Source organism: Mus musculus, chromosome 11 (genome assembly GCF_000001635.26).
Source record: "Mus musculus strain C57BL/6J chromosome 11, GRCm38.p6 C57BL/6J".
Taxonomy (NCBI): Eukaryota; Metazoa; Chordata; class Mammalia; order Rodentia; family Muridae; genus Mus; species Mus musculus.
Window position 1 is genome coordinate 76,243,723 of NC_000077.6, and position 16,154 is coordinate 76,259,876.

Here is a 16,154-nt window from a genome sequence, read left to right on the forward strand (position 1 = left end):
ACTAACACTCGACCGCGCGCTCGGGTGAGGTAGCGCGCGCCAGGGGAAAGATGGCAGCGCCGGCGAAGGGCATGTGGTGCTCCCTGGGATCATTGCTGCGGGTGGTCCAGACTCGGGACCTCAACGCTCGGCGCTGGGTCCGGGCGCTGCGGCGTAGCCCGGTGAGAGTGTTGTCTCCCTCGGGACAGGTGGAGGAACGGAAGCGCGCTCCTGACCAGCAGCCTCGCAAGGCGGTCCCTAAGGCCAGTTCCCAGGGACAGCGACAGAAACAGCCTCTTGAGACATCCCCATCCCAGACCCCTCACACCTGGGAAGAGGCAGGGCTTCGCTACGATAAGGCCTTTCCCGGGGACAGGAGGCTAAGGTGATATGTTTTTGAGACTTGTCATCTGCTCCCGTTTCTTTTCTTGCTTCACTGTGAAGCTTCTGGCTCTTACTGTTTCGACGGTGCAAAATAAATGTCGTCTTTTGAGGCTTGTGCGTGTCTGTTAGAACTTCATGTATCCCTCCATGCCAAGAGCGTTGATAATCATCCCCTCTCTGTTTGCACCCACAGCAGTGTGATGACAATAGTTAAGTCCAGGCCTTTTCGGGAAAAGCAAGGGAAGATCCTACTGGAAGGTCGCAGGCTGATTGCAGATGCTCTCAAGGCTGGAGCTGTGCCCAAAGCGTTCTTTTTTAGCCGTCTGGAGTACGTCAAGGAGTTGCCGGTAGACAAGCTGAAAGACGTCAGCCTCATTAAGGTGAAATTTGAGGACATCAAGGATTGGTCAGACCTAGTAACGCCACAAGGAATAATGGGTCAGTGATATACAGTGTGCCAATATCTGGGATTTCTATTTCATACAAGTGTAGTATCCTAGACTTTCTTGTTCATACTTGTCTTAAGGTAACGAATTTTATTTAAATCAAGTTTAAATTTTTATTGACTAACGTCTAAAAAGAAATAGGACTTCTCAGGCCTCTATGTTTTGATGGTATTTTACTGGCAACTGAACCAATTTCTCATTCATACTTAATTGTGGGGCTTTTGCTTGTTTTTGACAATTGTAGTTCAGGCAGGCTTCACATTCTGTATGTAGCTATGGATAGCTTCGACCCCTGACATTCCTGTTTGCACCTCCTTCCTGCTGAGGAGGCATGAAAAAAAAAAAAAAAGCCCAGTTGTTGTTTGTTTGTTTGTTTTATGGAATGTTAAAAACATTTTATGAGCCAGGAGTAATGCAAGCCTTTAAAATTCCAGAATTTGGAAGGCAGAGGCAGGCAGATTTCTGAGTTTGAGGTCAGCCTGGTCTACAAAGTGAGTTCCATGACAGCCAGAGCAAACATTGAAGCCCTATCTCAAAACAAAACTTTATTTTGTGTGTATACGTGCATGGGTTAGAAGACAATGTGAGGATCGGTTTTCCCTCTCCACTCTGAGGCCTGGATGTCCATCTCAGGGGTCAGGCGTGGCAGTAGAGTGGAGGCTTACAAGTTCATCTTCAGTGCCTCTCTAGTGTCTTTCTTCCCCTCCAGATACTGCCCTGAAAGCTGCGCTTTAGGATACGTTGCAGAGATTATTAAATGGGAGAATTTTTCATTAAGGAAGCCACTTACCATTTTCATTTTTTTCTGAGCACCCTGGCCAATTTGCGTGTGTTGTATTAGATTGAGGACAGAAGGGTCACAGAGTAAGGGTTACTGTGCTCAACTTGCTAAGGTGCTGACCCTCAGCAAGAGACCTTACAAATGGCTCCGTCCTCACTCCCCCACAACTCCTTCAGTATGAGCCCTTGCACATAGTATCTTCCGTATAGTACTTCTGGACAAGATTGTTAAGAATTTTATGAATTTGTTTCCTGGGGATATTTTTTAAATTTTAAGACAAGCAATGAAGATGAGCTATGTGGCTATTGTTTAAATATTTAGGTTAAGCCTACACATTAAGTAAAACAAAAACCCAGCAGGAAAATGGAGAAGGGCTATAGCATCAAGACAGTTTGGGGAAAGGAGAGCATAAGCAAAGATGGTAATGGAAAGGGGTCATGAGAGGTCTAGGGCAAACGCTGTCCATCTCCCTAGTGCTGGGGAAAATGCAGTGAACTAATGCAGGGCTGGTTTTCCTGTCAGAGGTAAAATCTGAGAGTAAGTATGCCCTCTGCTAAGCAGGCTTGGAGCTAGGAGGCAGACATTCCTCATTCTAGACATGAATAGAGAGCCACAGCCTCTGAGGAGGGCGGTTCCATGCCATTGTTAACATTAGGAGTTAACATATGTCCACTGTCCATTTCACTTACAAGAATTTGACCCAGACAAGTTTTCAGACATCTACAGAATCTTCTGTGGACACTTATTGTAGCATGTTTTGTTTTGTTTTGTTTGTTTGTTTGTTTGTAATGGGGAAACCTTTAAGTCTTTAATTATCAACTAAAAAACTGGAAAGGGCCGGGCAGTGGTGGTGTGTGTCTTTAATCCTGGCACTCAGGAAACAGAAGCAAGTGTATCTGTGGCAGATTCAAGGCCAGTCTGGTTTATAGACAAATTACAGAATAGCCAAGCCTACACACAGAAAAAACTCTGTCACAAAAAACCCTAAAATAACAAACAAACAAACAAACTGGAAAGAGCTGAACTCTGGCACTTCATGTTACAATGCTTAGAAAAATATAGTAGCTGCAAAGATACTGACATGATAAAATTTTCAAAGACACATTGAGTGGGATGACAAAATGCTTTTTAAAAATTCTCTAATATAGGTTATATAGATGCTAGTTTTTAAATCTAAAATGTTAGGTATGTGAGTGCTCTGCCTGCATATATGTGTGTGCACCATGTGTGTGGCTGGTGCATTGTAAGGTCAAAAGAGGGTGTCAGATCTCCTGAAACTGGACTTGGGAGCCACAGTGTGGGTGCTGGGAATTGAACTCTGGTCCTTAAGAGCTGCAGGTATTCTTAACTGCTGAGTCAGCTCTCCAGCTCCTATATGTCTTTTTTTTTTTTTTAAGATTTATTTATTTTTATTTATATGAGTATGCTATAGCTGTCTTCAGATACACTAGAAGAGGGCATTAGATCCCATTACAGATGGTTGTGAGCCACCATGTAGTTGCTGGGATTTGAACTCAGGACCTCTGGAAGAGCAGTCAGAGCCATCTCTACAGCCACCGATATGTCATTTTTAACATTTGCTTTCAGGTCCTGTTTTTGTTGCTTCTAGAAGTGTTAGAGATCAACCCCCAAAGCCATCTGCATGCTAGGAAAGTGCTGGACCACTGAGAACTTCCCAAATTCTTGTTTTGTGTGTGACCTTATTGTTATGTAGATCAGGATGGCCTTAAACTCTGAGTTCTGCTTCCAGATATTTTCTATCACACCCACAGTGGTTTGTCAGTATAGAAAAAGCACAAGTAAGTGTGTGGATATAGTTGGGTGCATGGAGTTCAGAAAGGAGAAGGGTTAGAAGCAGATGGAGTATGATGGGGTTAGCAGTGGTAGAATTTTTGTTGTTTGAAAATTTGTAGTCATAATATATTCCTCTTTTCCTTAGGTAATTTAATACATAAAGAATGATAAATAAACAAAAAAGTCAAACCATTTCTATGCCCTCTCCAGGCTAGTGAATGTTCTGTGTTATTTCCTTAGGGATTTTTGCCAAACCTGACCCTGTTAAGATGACATATCCAGAGACTCCGCTTCACCATACACTGCCCCTAGTGTTGATTTGTGACAATCTCCGTGACCCTGGGAACCTGGGGACAATCCTGAGATCTGCAGCTGGAGCAGGCTGCAGTAAAGTCTTACTCACCAAAGGTAAGAATACCTCTTTAAAAAAATAAAAAATAAAATAAAATAGGTTAATTTTCTTTTTAATTATGTGTACATGTGTATGTCTATACAGGTTAATTTTCTTTTTAATTATGTGTACATGTGTGTGTCTATACATGCACATATAAGTGCAGGTATCTACAGAGGTCAGGTTTATGATGCCCTGAAACTGTAGTTACAGGAAGTTGTGAGCTGCCCACTACAGGTTCTGGGAGTCAACCCCCAGCTTGTAAGGTCCTCTCTCTATGAGAACAAAGTACACTCTTTTTTTTTTTAAGATTTATTTATTATTATAAATAAGTACACTGCAGCTGTCTTCAGACGCACCAGAAGAGGGCATCAGATCTCATTACGGATGGTTGTGAGCCACCATGTGGTTGCTGGGATTTGAACTCAGGACTTTCAGAAGAGCAGTCAGTGCTCTTAGCCGCTGAGCCATCTCTCCAGCCCCCCAGTGTGCACTCTTAAATGCTGAGCATCTCTCCGACCTTGGACAAGCGCTTCCTACCCAGTGGCTTCCTTGGCTGCTTTCAAGTGAGCTATGGTTCAGGACAGACACGCATGGGTCTGACTCTGAGCTGCTCTGGGTTAACTGCATGCTCAATAAACAGTATGTTAAATGTCAAATTTCTCGTCTATAAAGTGGAAATAAGAAGAATCCTCCTCATGGTTGGTCTTTGTTTTTTTAAGATTACTTGAAATGATGCAAAGAAGCATTCAGTAAATGTTGCTTGTATTTTAAAAATATTTTGAGACCTGATGTGCTGTTTTGGAATTTTAAGTCAATGGGAGGAAAAATAGGTTCCCATTTTATGAAATTTTTATGAATATACATTAATTATTTACATGCCAAAGTTAAGACTTGGTTTAAGATCCTTGTCTATCTTAAGTTCTCAAAGTGTTGAGTATATGAGTCCTTCCTAACCCTTGAGTTCTGAATCCCATAGAAAGAAAGCTGTCACCAGAGTGATTCTGTATCCTGGGACATTTTTCTTAGCCTCAGGGAAATGTGATACACAGTGATACACAAATTAGCCTTACTACATCTGAGCTTTTTCTCACAGAAGGGATTAATAGGCTTGGTTCTAAACATACCTGGCTAGCAGTTGAGACATGTCTAGAGTGCCTTTTACACCCTGGGAGCGGAAGGGAGGGAGCTTGTCACTCATCAGAGACACCCAAGCTACTATTAAATATAAACTAACAGTGGAGCAATTGCTGAGACTTGCCTAAATTGCTCCATTCAACTCTCCCCTGACACACTCTGTCCAACTCAGGTCTGGCAGTGTGAGACCTAGTTTCTGGGGTTCCATTTTCAGTACCCCACCCACTCCATTGTCGATAGCAGTGCGGTTTTGGGAATGTGCTCGCATTGCTGAGGTAATGCGGTTCTCACTTGTCCCCACGGCTGGGGTGAAGGAGGTAGGGAAAGAGGAGGAAGGTGCGGCAGAAGGGGCTCTCACTTGGCCTATAGTCCAGCTCCCATCTCTGGTTCCCTGCAGTGCTTAGGAAAGCCCATAGGTGGGAATGTCTGGGCATGAGTATATTCTCTGTGGTCTGACAGATACTATCCTAAGCTTGCCGAGTTAACTTTTAAAATGACCTGTCATAAGGCAGCCCTGTGACACTCAATGGGGAAATGCCTTCCTCCTACTTGCCTGTGGTGGGAGTAGTCATATGGCAGGTCAGTATCTACTGGGCAGCCAGTGCACAGGAGCCCTCAGGTCTAGATGTGACTATGTCCAAGTAGGTTCCTCTAGCCTTCTCACTGCAGCATGAGGGAGGGCCTTGGCAGGGACAGGACTACCAACTTTGTTATGTTGGCCATTGCCTACCTCTGGCCTCCTATCCCACCCTCCCTGTCCAGCAGCAGGCGTGCTCGCTCACTCTGCCTTTGTGCTCTGCCTGGACCTCTCTCCAGCACAATCCCCGTGTCCCCTAGCAGCCAGTTCAGTGTCACAGTCTCGTAGATTTTAGTGTTTCCCTGCTCATGCTTCTTTGACATCAGTTACTGTTGATACTGTGGTCATCTGATTCAGTGATCTTCCAGTGCCACAGTTGATGCCCTGCATCCCTGCAGGTCCATGGTGGCATTTTAATCTCCATTATATTCCTTGCAATGCCTGGCACCTGTGTATGGGTGCGATGAACAACATCTATTTCAGCACTAGCAGCAATCGGTCTTCTAGACCCTTTGCTGGTCAGTGTCATCAGATGGGAGGCTCTTGGTCCCAGCAATGGCGAAAACTGTAATGGAAAAACTGTTGGTTTATCTCTTGGTTAGGATTAAAGGGACTTACTTCAGCGTTACCTTTGTAGTCTAGGAAGATTGGTTAAGTCTCAATTTGTATCCTTTGTTTTTTAGGCTGTGTGGATGCCTGGGAGCCTAAAGTGCTCCGGGCAGGCATGGGGGCACATTTCCAGGTACCCATTGTGAACAATGTGGAATGGGAAACAGTGCCCAATCACTTGCCTCCTGACACTCGAGTCTATGTGGCAGACAACTGTGGTCACTATGCCCAGGTTCAGATGTCTGATAAAACCGGTGACCGTGACTGGGCATGTGATCGCCGATTCTTAAAGTTTCACAAGTATGAAGAGGACCTAGACACTAAAACCAGAAAGGACTGGCTGCCCAAACTTGAGGTCCAGAGTTATGATTTGGACTGGACAGGAGCACCAGCAGCTGTGGTGATAGGTGGGGAGACGCATGGAGTGAGCCTGGAATCCCTGCAACTGGCCGAGAGTACCGGTGGCAAGAGACTGCTGATCCCCGTTGTACCTGGTGTGGACAGTCTGAACTCAGCCATGGCTGCGAGCATCCTGCTCTTTGAAGGGAAAAGGCAGCTGAGGATAAAGGTGGAAGACTTGAGCAGGGACAGGAGTTACCACTGAAGGAGCACAGGAATCCTCAGTGGGAGGGGAAGGGCACCTCCAGCCCCTCCTCTGCTAGGAGGCTGGCCAAGGTGACAACACAGGAGCCAGGGGGTAGGCACTGCCACCATTGTGTGGTACTTAAAAAAAAAGAGTTTCTATTAGTGTCTGCTGTTCCTTATTAAACAACAAAGGTCAAAATTCTTTTTCATTTTACCCATATGAGTGTTTGCAGGTGTGTATACTATACCACAAGTATGCCTGGTACCTGGCAGAGGTCAGTAGAGGTGTCATATCCCCTGGAACTGGACTTATGGTCATGAACCACCTTGTGAGTGTTAGGTACCGAAACTGTTCTCTGGAAGAGCAGCAGGTGCTCTTAACCACTGAGCCAACTCTCCAGCCCCATCAAAATTCTCCCTATAATCTCCTATCTCCACTAGTTTTGAGATTGTAACTTTTTTCTAGTGTGTACTACATAGGTACTCTGCTAAAGGAGCCAAATTCCCAGTGCCTTAGTATTTTCTGAGAAGCTGAGGGCTACAGGGCATGGTAACCAGCAGCCAGCTGTTTTTCGGATTTCTCTGCAGCCATCTCTGGGCTGGCATATCCAGGCCTTCTGTCCCACAGGCAGCTGATGTGGATTTTCTGCCTTTGTGGTGAACCAACTGAAGCAGTTCATCAGGTGGTGTCATGCCTTCTTTGCACAGCTCCTCTGCAAAGGTATTCATTTGTTTGTTCTGAGACCTATAGCCCTGGAAAGTCTAGAACTTATTATATAGACCAGGGTGGCCTTGAGCATAGAGACCCACCAGCCTCTGCTTCCAGAGTGTAGGACCAAGGTGTGCACCACCATGCCTAGCTCTACAGGCATCTTTTTGAGGATTCTGTATGAAAAGAGGTGAGACCCTGAGTCCACTTTGCAGCATAACCTGCTGCTGGAAGTGCCAGCTTGCTTACCAGCTCCTTGCTGCTAGTCATGGTTTTAGTGGCACTTGATTAAATGCTGTGATTTAGGGGAACAGCAAGATGACCCAGGGAGTAAAAGCACTTGCTGTCCAAGCCTGGTGACCTGAGTTCAATCCCTGGAATCCATATAAAGGAGAAAACCAACTCCACAGAGTCTTTCTCTGACCTCCACACACAGCAATGATCTAAGGGGCTGCCGAAATGGCCCAGCATCTAACTGATATTTCAGAGATCCCAGTTGAATTCCCAGGGCTCATGTTTGGTGGATCATGTTGGGTGGCTACCTTTAATTTCATCTCCAAGTGATCTGCTCCTTCTGGCCTCAGATATGTATACTCAGATGTGCATAAACAGACACATTCATATACATGTAATTAAAAATAAAAAAATGTACATTTCATTTTTAGATCAGGAAGCATCACTGGGTGTTGTGAGCCGAGGACCTTACAAGGTCAGGGTGCGGAGGCTCTAATCATACTGCCTCAGCACTGAGCTCTCAGATCCCCAGGGATAGGCTGGATCCTTAAACCCCAAAATACAGTGAGGTCAGAGAAGACCAAAGCAGGTAGTTGCACCTGCTGAGTAACCATGGGAAGGAGTGGGGGTGCTGGAGTTTGGAATCCGTTCTAAACACTACTTCTGCAACCACAAACAATTGGTTTAGAGTTGAGGTTCCAAGCAAGTATTTGTGCTACATCTTCAAGCCCAGCAGCTCCAATGACTAGGTTCCTGTCGGACTCCTTTGCTGCTTATTCTAGGAAGGCTGAACAAGTTGCTGCACGTACAACAGAAACCATAGAGCCAACCCTTCCCTTTCCATTCCTTCAGCTCTAGTAAAACTCTTGGGAGAATCAACTGGGCAAGCTGCCCATGTACCAGGTGGCAGATGCCAGGGCTTTGGGGTGCTTTAGGAGAGATTACTGGTAGTGTTTGGTTTTGTTGGCTGTGTCCTCCCAGGAAGAACACTGCCTGCCCTCCCAGGGTACTGCACAAACGTTTGATGTGGGTGGGTAGTCCATGGGTTCCTGAGATTCTCAGTCTCTAGTCAGCTTTTAAAAACCAGGAAAGGCCAAAGCCTTTTCTCCGAGGGCGGAGGGATATGTGTGTGAGAGTCTGCGACAGACAGAGATGGGGTTTCTTTCTCTATGTAGTCCAGGCTGTCTTAGAACTCACAGAGCTCTGCCTGCTTCTACTGGGATTAAAGGCATGTGCTGAGCCCAAAGTTTTTTTACTGTGGCCCACAAAGGCTGGAACACAATGTGAGCTGAGGGGGACTGTAATGACTATCACAGCAGGCTGGGTTTTAAAGGCAGCAGGGAAGAATTCACACCACTCTGCTGAGCCTGCTGGCATTTAGTCTCCCCTTCAACACCTCAGAGAGTGCTAAAGAAACAGAAGGCACCAAAAGGAAGCAAGCAAGCACACCTCTGCCAGCCACTCTCCTGTACTTAGTCTCCTGCATTGTGTGCAACTTGAGGCCATTCTGCTATCCTAGGTGCAAGACGGATAAGAAGTGTATTTGTCAAATGCTTTCTGGCCAGTGTTAGAACTTAGCCTGGGGGCTGGGGTACACACATTGTCCTTTTAAGTGACTGACTACAGGGGAGTGCTTGTGGCTATGTTCTTGCTGAGCAAACATGAAAAAAATCACGGGCTGGAGAGATAAGAGCACTGGCAGCTTGCTCTTCCATAGGTCCTGAGTTCAATTTCCAGCAACCACATGGTGGCTCACAACCATCTGTAATGAGATCTGATGCCCTCAACAATGTATTCATAAAAGAAGTTGGAAAATCGCTATCATGAATTTTCACCTTTGAGAACAATGAATGTCACCATTTCCCCAGGAAACAGGAATAAAATGGAGCAGTCAGAGTTATGGAAACTGGAAGGGAAACTGAAAAACTGGCCTAGGCTCCTGCTTGGCTTTGCAGGGAGGCCCCCTGTAGTAGTAGCTTTGGCCACAAGGTGGCAGGCCTCACCTCAGAAATGGTTACACAGGCTAGAGAGTTGGGACTTGCCCTGGGCTTAAGTTGTTCAAATGGAGTCCTAGCTCCCCCTGCCAAAGAGTACTGCAAACTTGGATTATATCTCAGCTCAGTGGAGATCAGAATCTGAAATTCAAGAGAATATAGACATTAACACAGTTTCTATGTCTAGCCTCTGGGAGATGTCCCATGTGTTCCTGTCACAGGAAGCTTACATGCATAGCCTTGCCCAGTGCGTTTGGTCCTTTACCTCAGCCAGTTGCTAAGTGGTGAGAATCCTGGTCACTTAGACACATGGGGCAAAATACTACTTGACATCTTGCTCCAAGGGCTCACAGCAACTTCTGATGACTGTCACCCGTGCTGAAGTGCATCAGGGCCACACAAAGTCCCAGCAGCCCAGCCTGCCAGGATTCTCTGACCATGGGTTGTACTTTAGGCCCTGGGGCTCCTACCTCCACCCAGCTGCCTCCCCAGCCGCTCAGTGACGTTCTTGCCATTTGGGCTCATCTTGTTTTACTTTCAAGAAGTATGTTGCTTTTAACTACAACAGTCTTTTCCCTTTCACTCCAGGAGGGAGTGAATACACAAACAAAATAAACTAGGAGCCAAATTAACTGATGAACTGTTTCTAAACAGAGCAGAGTCTCATCTGAGCAGCTGGGGCTACAGCTGCCAGCCCAGTCTCACTGGAGTCCCAGGAGGCACGCCCGCTCAGTGCTCAGTGGCCCAGTGTTCTGGGATTGGCCCTGCACTTCTCCCCTCTGTATAGCGATTCCCAGCTGTGTCATCTACTCAGGAAACCTCAGACTTGGGGTGCCCCATCACCAGTGCTGCTGCTTCATGAGTGGGAACAAAAGGTGGGAGGAGGAAGCAAGAGCTGCAGCAGGGTTACTCGCCCTCCTTGCCGCTCATGGGGATGAGGGCGAGGCACACCCCAGAGTAGCTGGTGAAGACTATATTCTTAGCTCTAGTCCTTACGATTGCTATTTGAGGTCTGAGCATCCAAAGTCCAGCCCTGAGGCCACTGAAGCCTACTCAGGGCAGTATGATGGCTTTTCAGAGTTGTAACTTTAAAAGGAAATCTCAGCTGTTCTTGAGGAGTTACATGCACTTGGCCTAATACAGTCCCGGCCTGGGAAGCAGCCCAGAACACTACAGGCGTGACCCACGTAGCAGTGGTTAGTTTTAATTGTCAGCTTCACGCCCTCTAGGATCACCTGGGAAAGGAATCTCAACAAAGGACTGCCTAGGTAAGTTGGCCTCTGGGGCAGTCTGTGAGGAATGAATGATCTTGATTACTTTGTTAAGGTGTGAAGAGCTGCCCACTGTGGGTGGCGGCATAGGATCCTGTGTTGTAGGAGTGACTTCTGGCTCTGATGGACCCTGGAACTGAATTGTAAAAGAAACTTTCCAGTAAGCTGTTTGGTCACAGTGTTTTATCACAGCAACAGGAATGAAACGAAGACCTTCATCTTTCCTCCGTAAAGTATGTGGAGAACACCCTATGTTCTGATTCCCCTGCAGCAGAGTTCCCAGCACAAAGCAGAACTACTATATAAGTCCATATACAGCCTTTGTTCCTGGAAGGTTTACCACGTATGCTCACAGGCCCTTGCCTTAATAATGAAGTCATGGGCTGGAGAGATGGCCCAGCGGTTGAGAGCACTAACTGTTCTTCCAGTTCAATTCCCAGAAACCACATAGTAGTTTACAACCATCTGTAATGGGATCCCATGTCCTCTTCTGGTGTGTCTGAAGAGAGTGACAGTGTACTCACATACATAAAGAAAGAAAGAATAATATAATCACAGTGAACGGTGGTCCCCTAGAAAGTCCCCTAAGCAGCCTGCTTGGAGGCATTGTCAATAAGGGATATAGATGAGGTAACCCCTTTAGTATAACCATTGTGGGAGAAACTTTGTAAGATCTTGGTGGGCTCAGGACTGGCTGCACAAGACAGTGGGAAGGGAGAAGGGTGCTCTTGAACCTCTGCAGCCCCTGGGTACTGCCACCCTGGCTTTTGTACCTCATTGGTGTTGTGGTGCTACAAGGCAGGCACAGGTCTGCCCAGGCTGACAGAAGAAATGTCTCTGTGTACAGAATGTGAGCACCTCAGCATGTGGCACTGGATGCTAGCCCAGGCCACTCCCTATGTGTCGACTCTGTGCAGCATTTTGACACACGTGTCCTCACTTGCCCGTGTTTTCTCCTTGCTCCCTTTAAGAAGACCATTGCAAGTCCCACAGACCTGTTCCCAAGCCACAGTCCTCTCCTTGCTGGATTCAGTTTGCCACCATGAGCATGGGAGCAGGAGGGGGAACAGCTTTTTTGTGTCTTTAATTAGGCAACAGGATAAAACAAAGTCTGGCTGGAAATTACCACTTGAAGCTTGCCAAAAAAGCAGTGCTGGCTCCGTATGCTGGAATAAGTGAAGGCCACTGGTTTCAAGAACACATGGTGGGCAGGACAGAGCAGAAACCACCTGACTCAGAGAGGAAGCTGGTGCCATCTGCCCTTTTCCATCATTAGCCTAACAGATGTCCTTTTCCTTGTATGGATTTATTACTTTTGATATTTTGAGACTGTGTTGCTATGAAGCCTAGGCTGCCTTTGAACTTATGACCCTCCTTCCTCCCTCCCTAGTGTAGGATTCCAGACTATCCTTTGATCTTTTGTGTGAAGGCTGGGTGAAAAAATCTTATCTTGCTGGGCACTGTAGCTTATGCCTCTAGTCCCAACACTTAGGAGCAGAGCAGGGATTTGAGGCCAGCTACACAGTGGCTTTCTAGGCTAGCCTAGGCTGCAGAGTAAGACTTGGTCTCGAGAAATTTAAAGAAATGCATCTCTATTGTGGGAATGGGGTCTGGAGGTCATTTTGAACACAAACCTGGGAATTCTACAGTGGCATTTTTATAGCTCCCTTCCCATGTCGACCTGCAGGGCATGGCGTTCCCCATGCTGCTGGAGGAAGCCTGTGGCTGCCACAGCTGGTGTCTTAGCCTGTTTCCAATTAGCAAGGAGAGTCGGAAGGTATCTTGGAGCTGCTTGGTGGGAGCTAGCACACCACCCACTTGGTCTGCTGCAGTAACCTTTAGGGACTGTTCACTGGTTTGCAGGAAAGGTCCTTCTGTAGCTCGTTCTCCAACTGTAGCAGCTGCACAGAACTAGGCTGTCCCCAGTCCTGACTAAGCCACACATCCTCTCTAAAAGGGGAGTTCTGGTGTTGCATTCTGCTGACCGGAGAATCAGCCCAGGACAGGCCACTGAGATACGACATAGATCCAATCCTGCACCTTCCAATTGGCTTCTCTTTCTCCTCCCCACAACCCCCCAAAGGTAACTAGCTGCCAAAAGGGACACCATCCTTTCCTTCAAAGCCATCACACCCAGGGCACAGACAGAAACCTATTCATTTTCCAAGGGAGAGAGTTCATCTTGGTCCTTGTCCCCCTTTCAGGGATGCCCCTAGCCCTAGGACAGAGCTAGGACACCCCATTCCTTGCCCTACTCTTTGAAGTGAGGTCCATGGTGATTCTAGTGTCTCCCCATGGAGGTGTCAGTGCTCAGCTTCAGTAAACACAACAAAATTCACAACAAGGTCTTCAGTCTGAGAACCAAAGCTCCGGTGAGCTTCCTGCCTTCTGAAAACCAAGAGAAACAGACAGCCATGTGCTCTCTCTCTCTTCTCCCCCCACCCCTGTGTGTGTGTGCTGAACTCAAGGCCTTGTGTACCCTACAACCAAACTCTGTTCCCAGTCTCGGTTCGTTAGATTCTTGCGGGCTCTAGAACATTCGCCCCATCCCAAAGAAAGCACTAAAGGGAAAAGGACTCATCACTGAGGGCAGGAAGGCCCAAGCGAAGGGTGAGGTCAGAGAGGCCTGCTTTATCTGCTTTATTTCTTTCTAGGTGATTGCACTTCAGGCTGGCAACATCTGATAGTGTAATTACCAACTAATTTTGTACCTCTGAATTACAAGCCAACAATCCAATTCAGCAAGGAACAGCAGTGTCAATAGCTTGTTGGGGGAGGACAACTGCGTTTTCCAAAATAAATGGTTTGGGCTGGTAAAGTGTTGGGTTGAGCTGAGGGTGAGGCCCAGATGCTTTGAAGTCCCTGACACCAGACTGTGACAGACTAAAGTCCTGGAAATCCCTAGGCCAAAGCACAGACCCTAAGAACATGGCTGATGTTTCCACTGTTGTGGTCAGTTCAGCTGCCTGGGCAGAGCAGAGGAAGTCAGGGTGACTGCAGTTGGCATGCCCAGTGCCCTCACTGCTTTCTAGAGCACAGTTACCTTTGCAGGTTCCTAGAGGAAAGAAAACCCTCGTCTCTTTTTGGATCCAGTTTGAAAAGAAAACGGACCATGAAAGGGGCTGCAGGTGATTGTGGCAGAGAAGCAGCCCACAGAGAAGCCCGGGTAGCTGGGCAACACTTCTCTGGGAACTCAGGGCTGAATCTTGGGAAGATGGCTAAGGGGGAAATCCATTTCTGAAATCCCAAGATTTCGGGAGGTTTTTGTATGAGCAGAAACCTGGGGATGGCCAAGAGTACAGGAGGAAAATGGGGAGATGAAGAAACTAAGCACACAGTAAGCGTTCTATGAACTGTTAGCTCGGCTATTCATTTTCCCACCAAAACAAACACCCACAAGGTTCCTTAGAGATATGGAAGTCCCCTGCCCAAGAACCCACTGATGCGCTGGTTTTCCCTCAGACCAAGAAAGATCACGTCCTTACAAAGCAAATTCGCCGACAGCTCTCAGCTGATGGCCACTGAGGTCATGACCCTTCCTCTGTAACTCCCACGGGTACAGATGTCACAGGAGAGTTCCCTCTGGCTTGGGGTGTGTATACTGATCCCAGAGTCAGAGTCAGGGCCTCAATCCACGGTCCTTGCTTGCTCACTCTGCAGAAGACCCGGGAAGGTCCTCCATCATGAGCCAGGAGAGGTGGCAGTCTCGGGGCTAGCTGGTCATGCCATCCTCACGGATCCCCAAGCCATCTCCAAACACCGTGGGACCTGCTGCCACTGTGAGGATGCACACCCATGGGTGCTAGCTGAGTTGCTAATGTAGAAACAAGGCACCACAGAGGTTGGACACTTGGATTGTGTGATTCAGGACACGCTGGAAAAGTCCAAGGGCAGAGGGGAGGAAGGGGAGAAGACTGTGTCTTAAATACTGTCTCCAGAGGCCGGAGCCCACTAGATGGGCTCAGGCTTGAGTTTTTCTGCTAGGAAGTCATTCACAAAAGTCTCCACAATGGCTGGGGTGATCTCTTCTACATCCATCACGTACTTGGCCCGGGCTGACATGTCCAGAATGGTGAGCAGAGGCGCCGCCTCAGGCAGGTTGGTGTAATCTCTCAGGGAGTCAGTCATGTCATCCTGGAAGTCACCAGAAGGGCAAGAAAACCAGTACATTTTAACAAGAGAGTCTCCTGAGTCCAGTCCTTAGAGTGTATGGCACAGGGACAGTGTCAGCACACTGGGGGGGGGGGGGGGCTTCTATCGGGAGGATAAGGACCCTACCTTCCCTTAGGGAGAAGGATGAACAATTCCCCTGCATCCCACAGCCCAGGTTTCTTCATGAGCATGAAAGTGACTTTAACATGCCCTCTGCCTTTTAAAAAAAGGGTACAATTTTAAGTCCTAATCGCTAGGTTTTGCAACCAGCTCTCAATTCTTTGCAGCCCCACTGTGGATTATCTGAGGCTAAGTCAGGAATTCAACTCTGGAATCTTTTTCAACAACAGCTTACTGTCTCCCATGCCCTGTGTGAAGTGAAGGCAGGAGGAGTACAGCCAGCCTGGGCGCTACTCCACTGTGTTGGTCTAAGAAGCTGGTGCCTTGCCATGTAATCCCTGCTACTGGGCCGGTGAGTTCCCTCTGCTCAAACACCCCTCATCCAAACAAGCAAACAGGGCCAAAGACAAGGAAAAACTCTTATGGAGGAGCCACTATTTGAGGTGACCTTTCATGAGACAGACCTCATTTAGAGCCTGGTGGGAAATGGGACTTCACACTGTACAACATATAACACTCTAAATCTAATGAAAGGGTTTGAGTCGCTCGCCCAGCAGAGAAAGGGCTTGGGGTCTTCCTGGCCTTAAACAGGGGTGGAGAGAAGGAAGCATGAAACTTAAGCTCACTGGTTCCTCTGACAAAATCTATTACATTCCCAGACACTAAGGAGGGTTTCTGAGTGACATCTTCCCTTCTCATACCATAGCATACGCCTCCCGTAAGGCTGGATGCTTCTGTATCCTGGGCATGGATCGCCAGGTCCAGCCCTCCTCATGGGCTAATAGAACCCTTCACGATAAACAGAGGGAAGCACCTGGACAAACACTGTGCATATTATCCCTTCAGGAGGCCTGGACCAAGCCAAGAGCTCCAGTGCCTCCCCCTGAGCAAACCAGAGAGATGAATTTTAATGTTCTCAAAGGCTTTCAGATTAACCAGTGCTTGTCCCAAGCGACAGGACTGGGAAAGGACAACAAGAATTAAAGAACTC

The 16,154-nt window shown here is 47.3% G+C and overlaps 2 protein-coding genes across 3 annotated transcripts in view; one reads left to right on the forward strand and one right to left on the reverse strand.

The window, feature by feature from the left end:
- The first annotated feature begins 13 nt into the window (after positions 1 to 13).
- Positions 14 to 6,903, forward strand: Mrm3 (mitochondrial rRNA methyltransferase 3). 2 transcript variants are annotated; one of them, NM_183263.5, is made up of 4 exons: positions 14 to 364; positions 557 to 801; positions 3,625 to 3,792; positions 6,173 to 6,900. In NM_183263.5, the coding sequence occupies exons 1-4, from the start codon at positions 51 to 53 to the stop codon at positions 6,700 to 6,702; spliced, it is 1,257 nt and encodes a 418-aa protein (NP_899086.2). In that variant the 5' UTR covers positions 14 to 50; the 3' UTR covers positions 6,703 to 6,900. The 2 variants fall into 2 exon arrangements, with proteins under 2 accessions (NP_899086.2, XP_030102108.1); XM_030246248.1 differs by lacking the exon at positions 14 to 364 and having other exon boundaries at positions 557 to 743; positions 6,173 to 6,903.
- Positions 6,904 to 13,503: 6,600 nt separating this feature from the next.
- The window catches only part of Nxn (nucleoredoxin), a 141,916-nt gene continuing 139,265 nt past the window's right edge, over positions 13,504 to 16,154 (reverse strand). Inside the window, exon 8 of the mRNA NM_008750.5 lies at positions 13,504 to 15,025. Coding sequence (NP_032776.1) covers positions 14,843 to 15,025 — 183 coding nt within the window. The 3' untranslated portion in view covers positions 13,504 to 14,842. The remainder of the gene's footprint in view (positions 15,026 to 16,154) is intronic.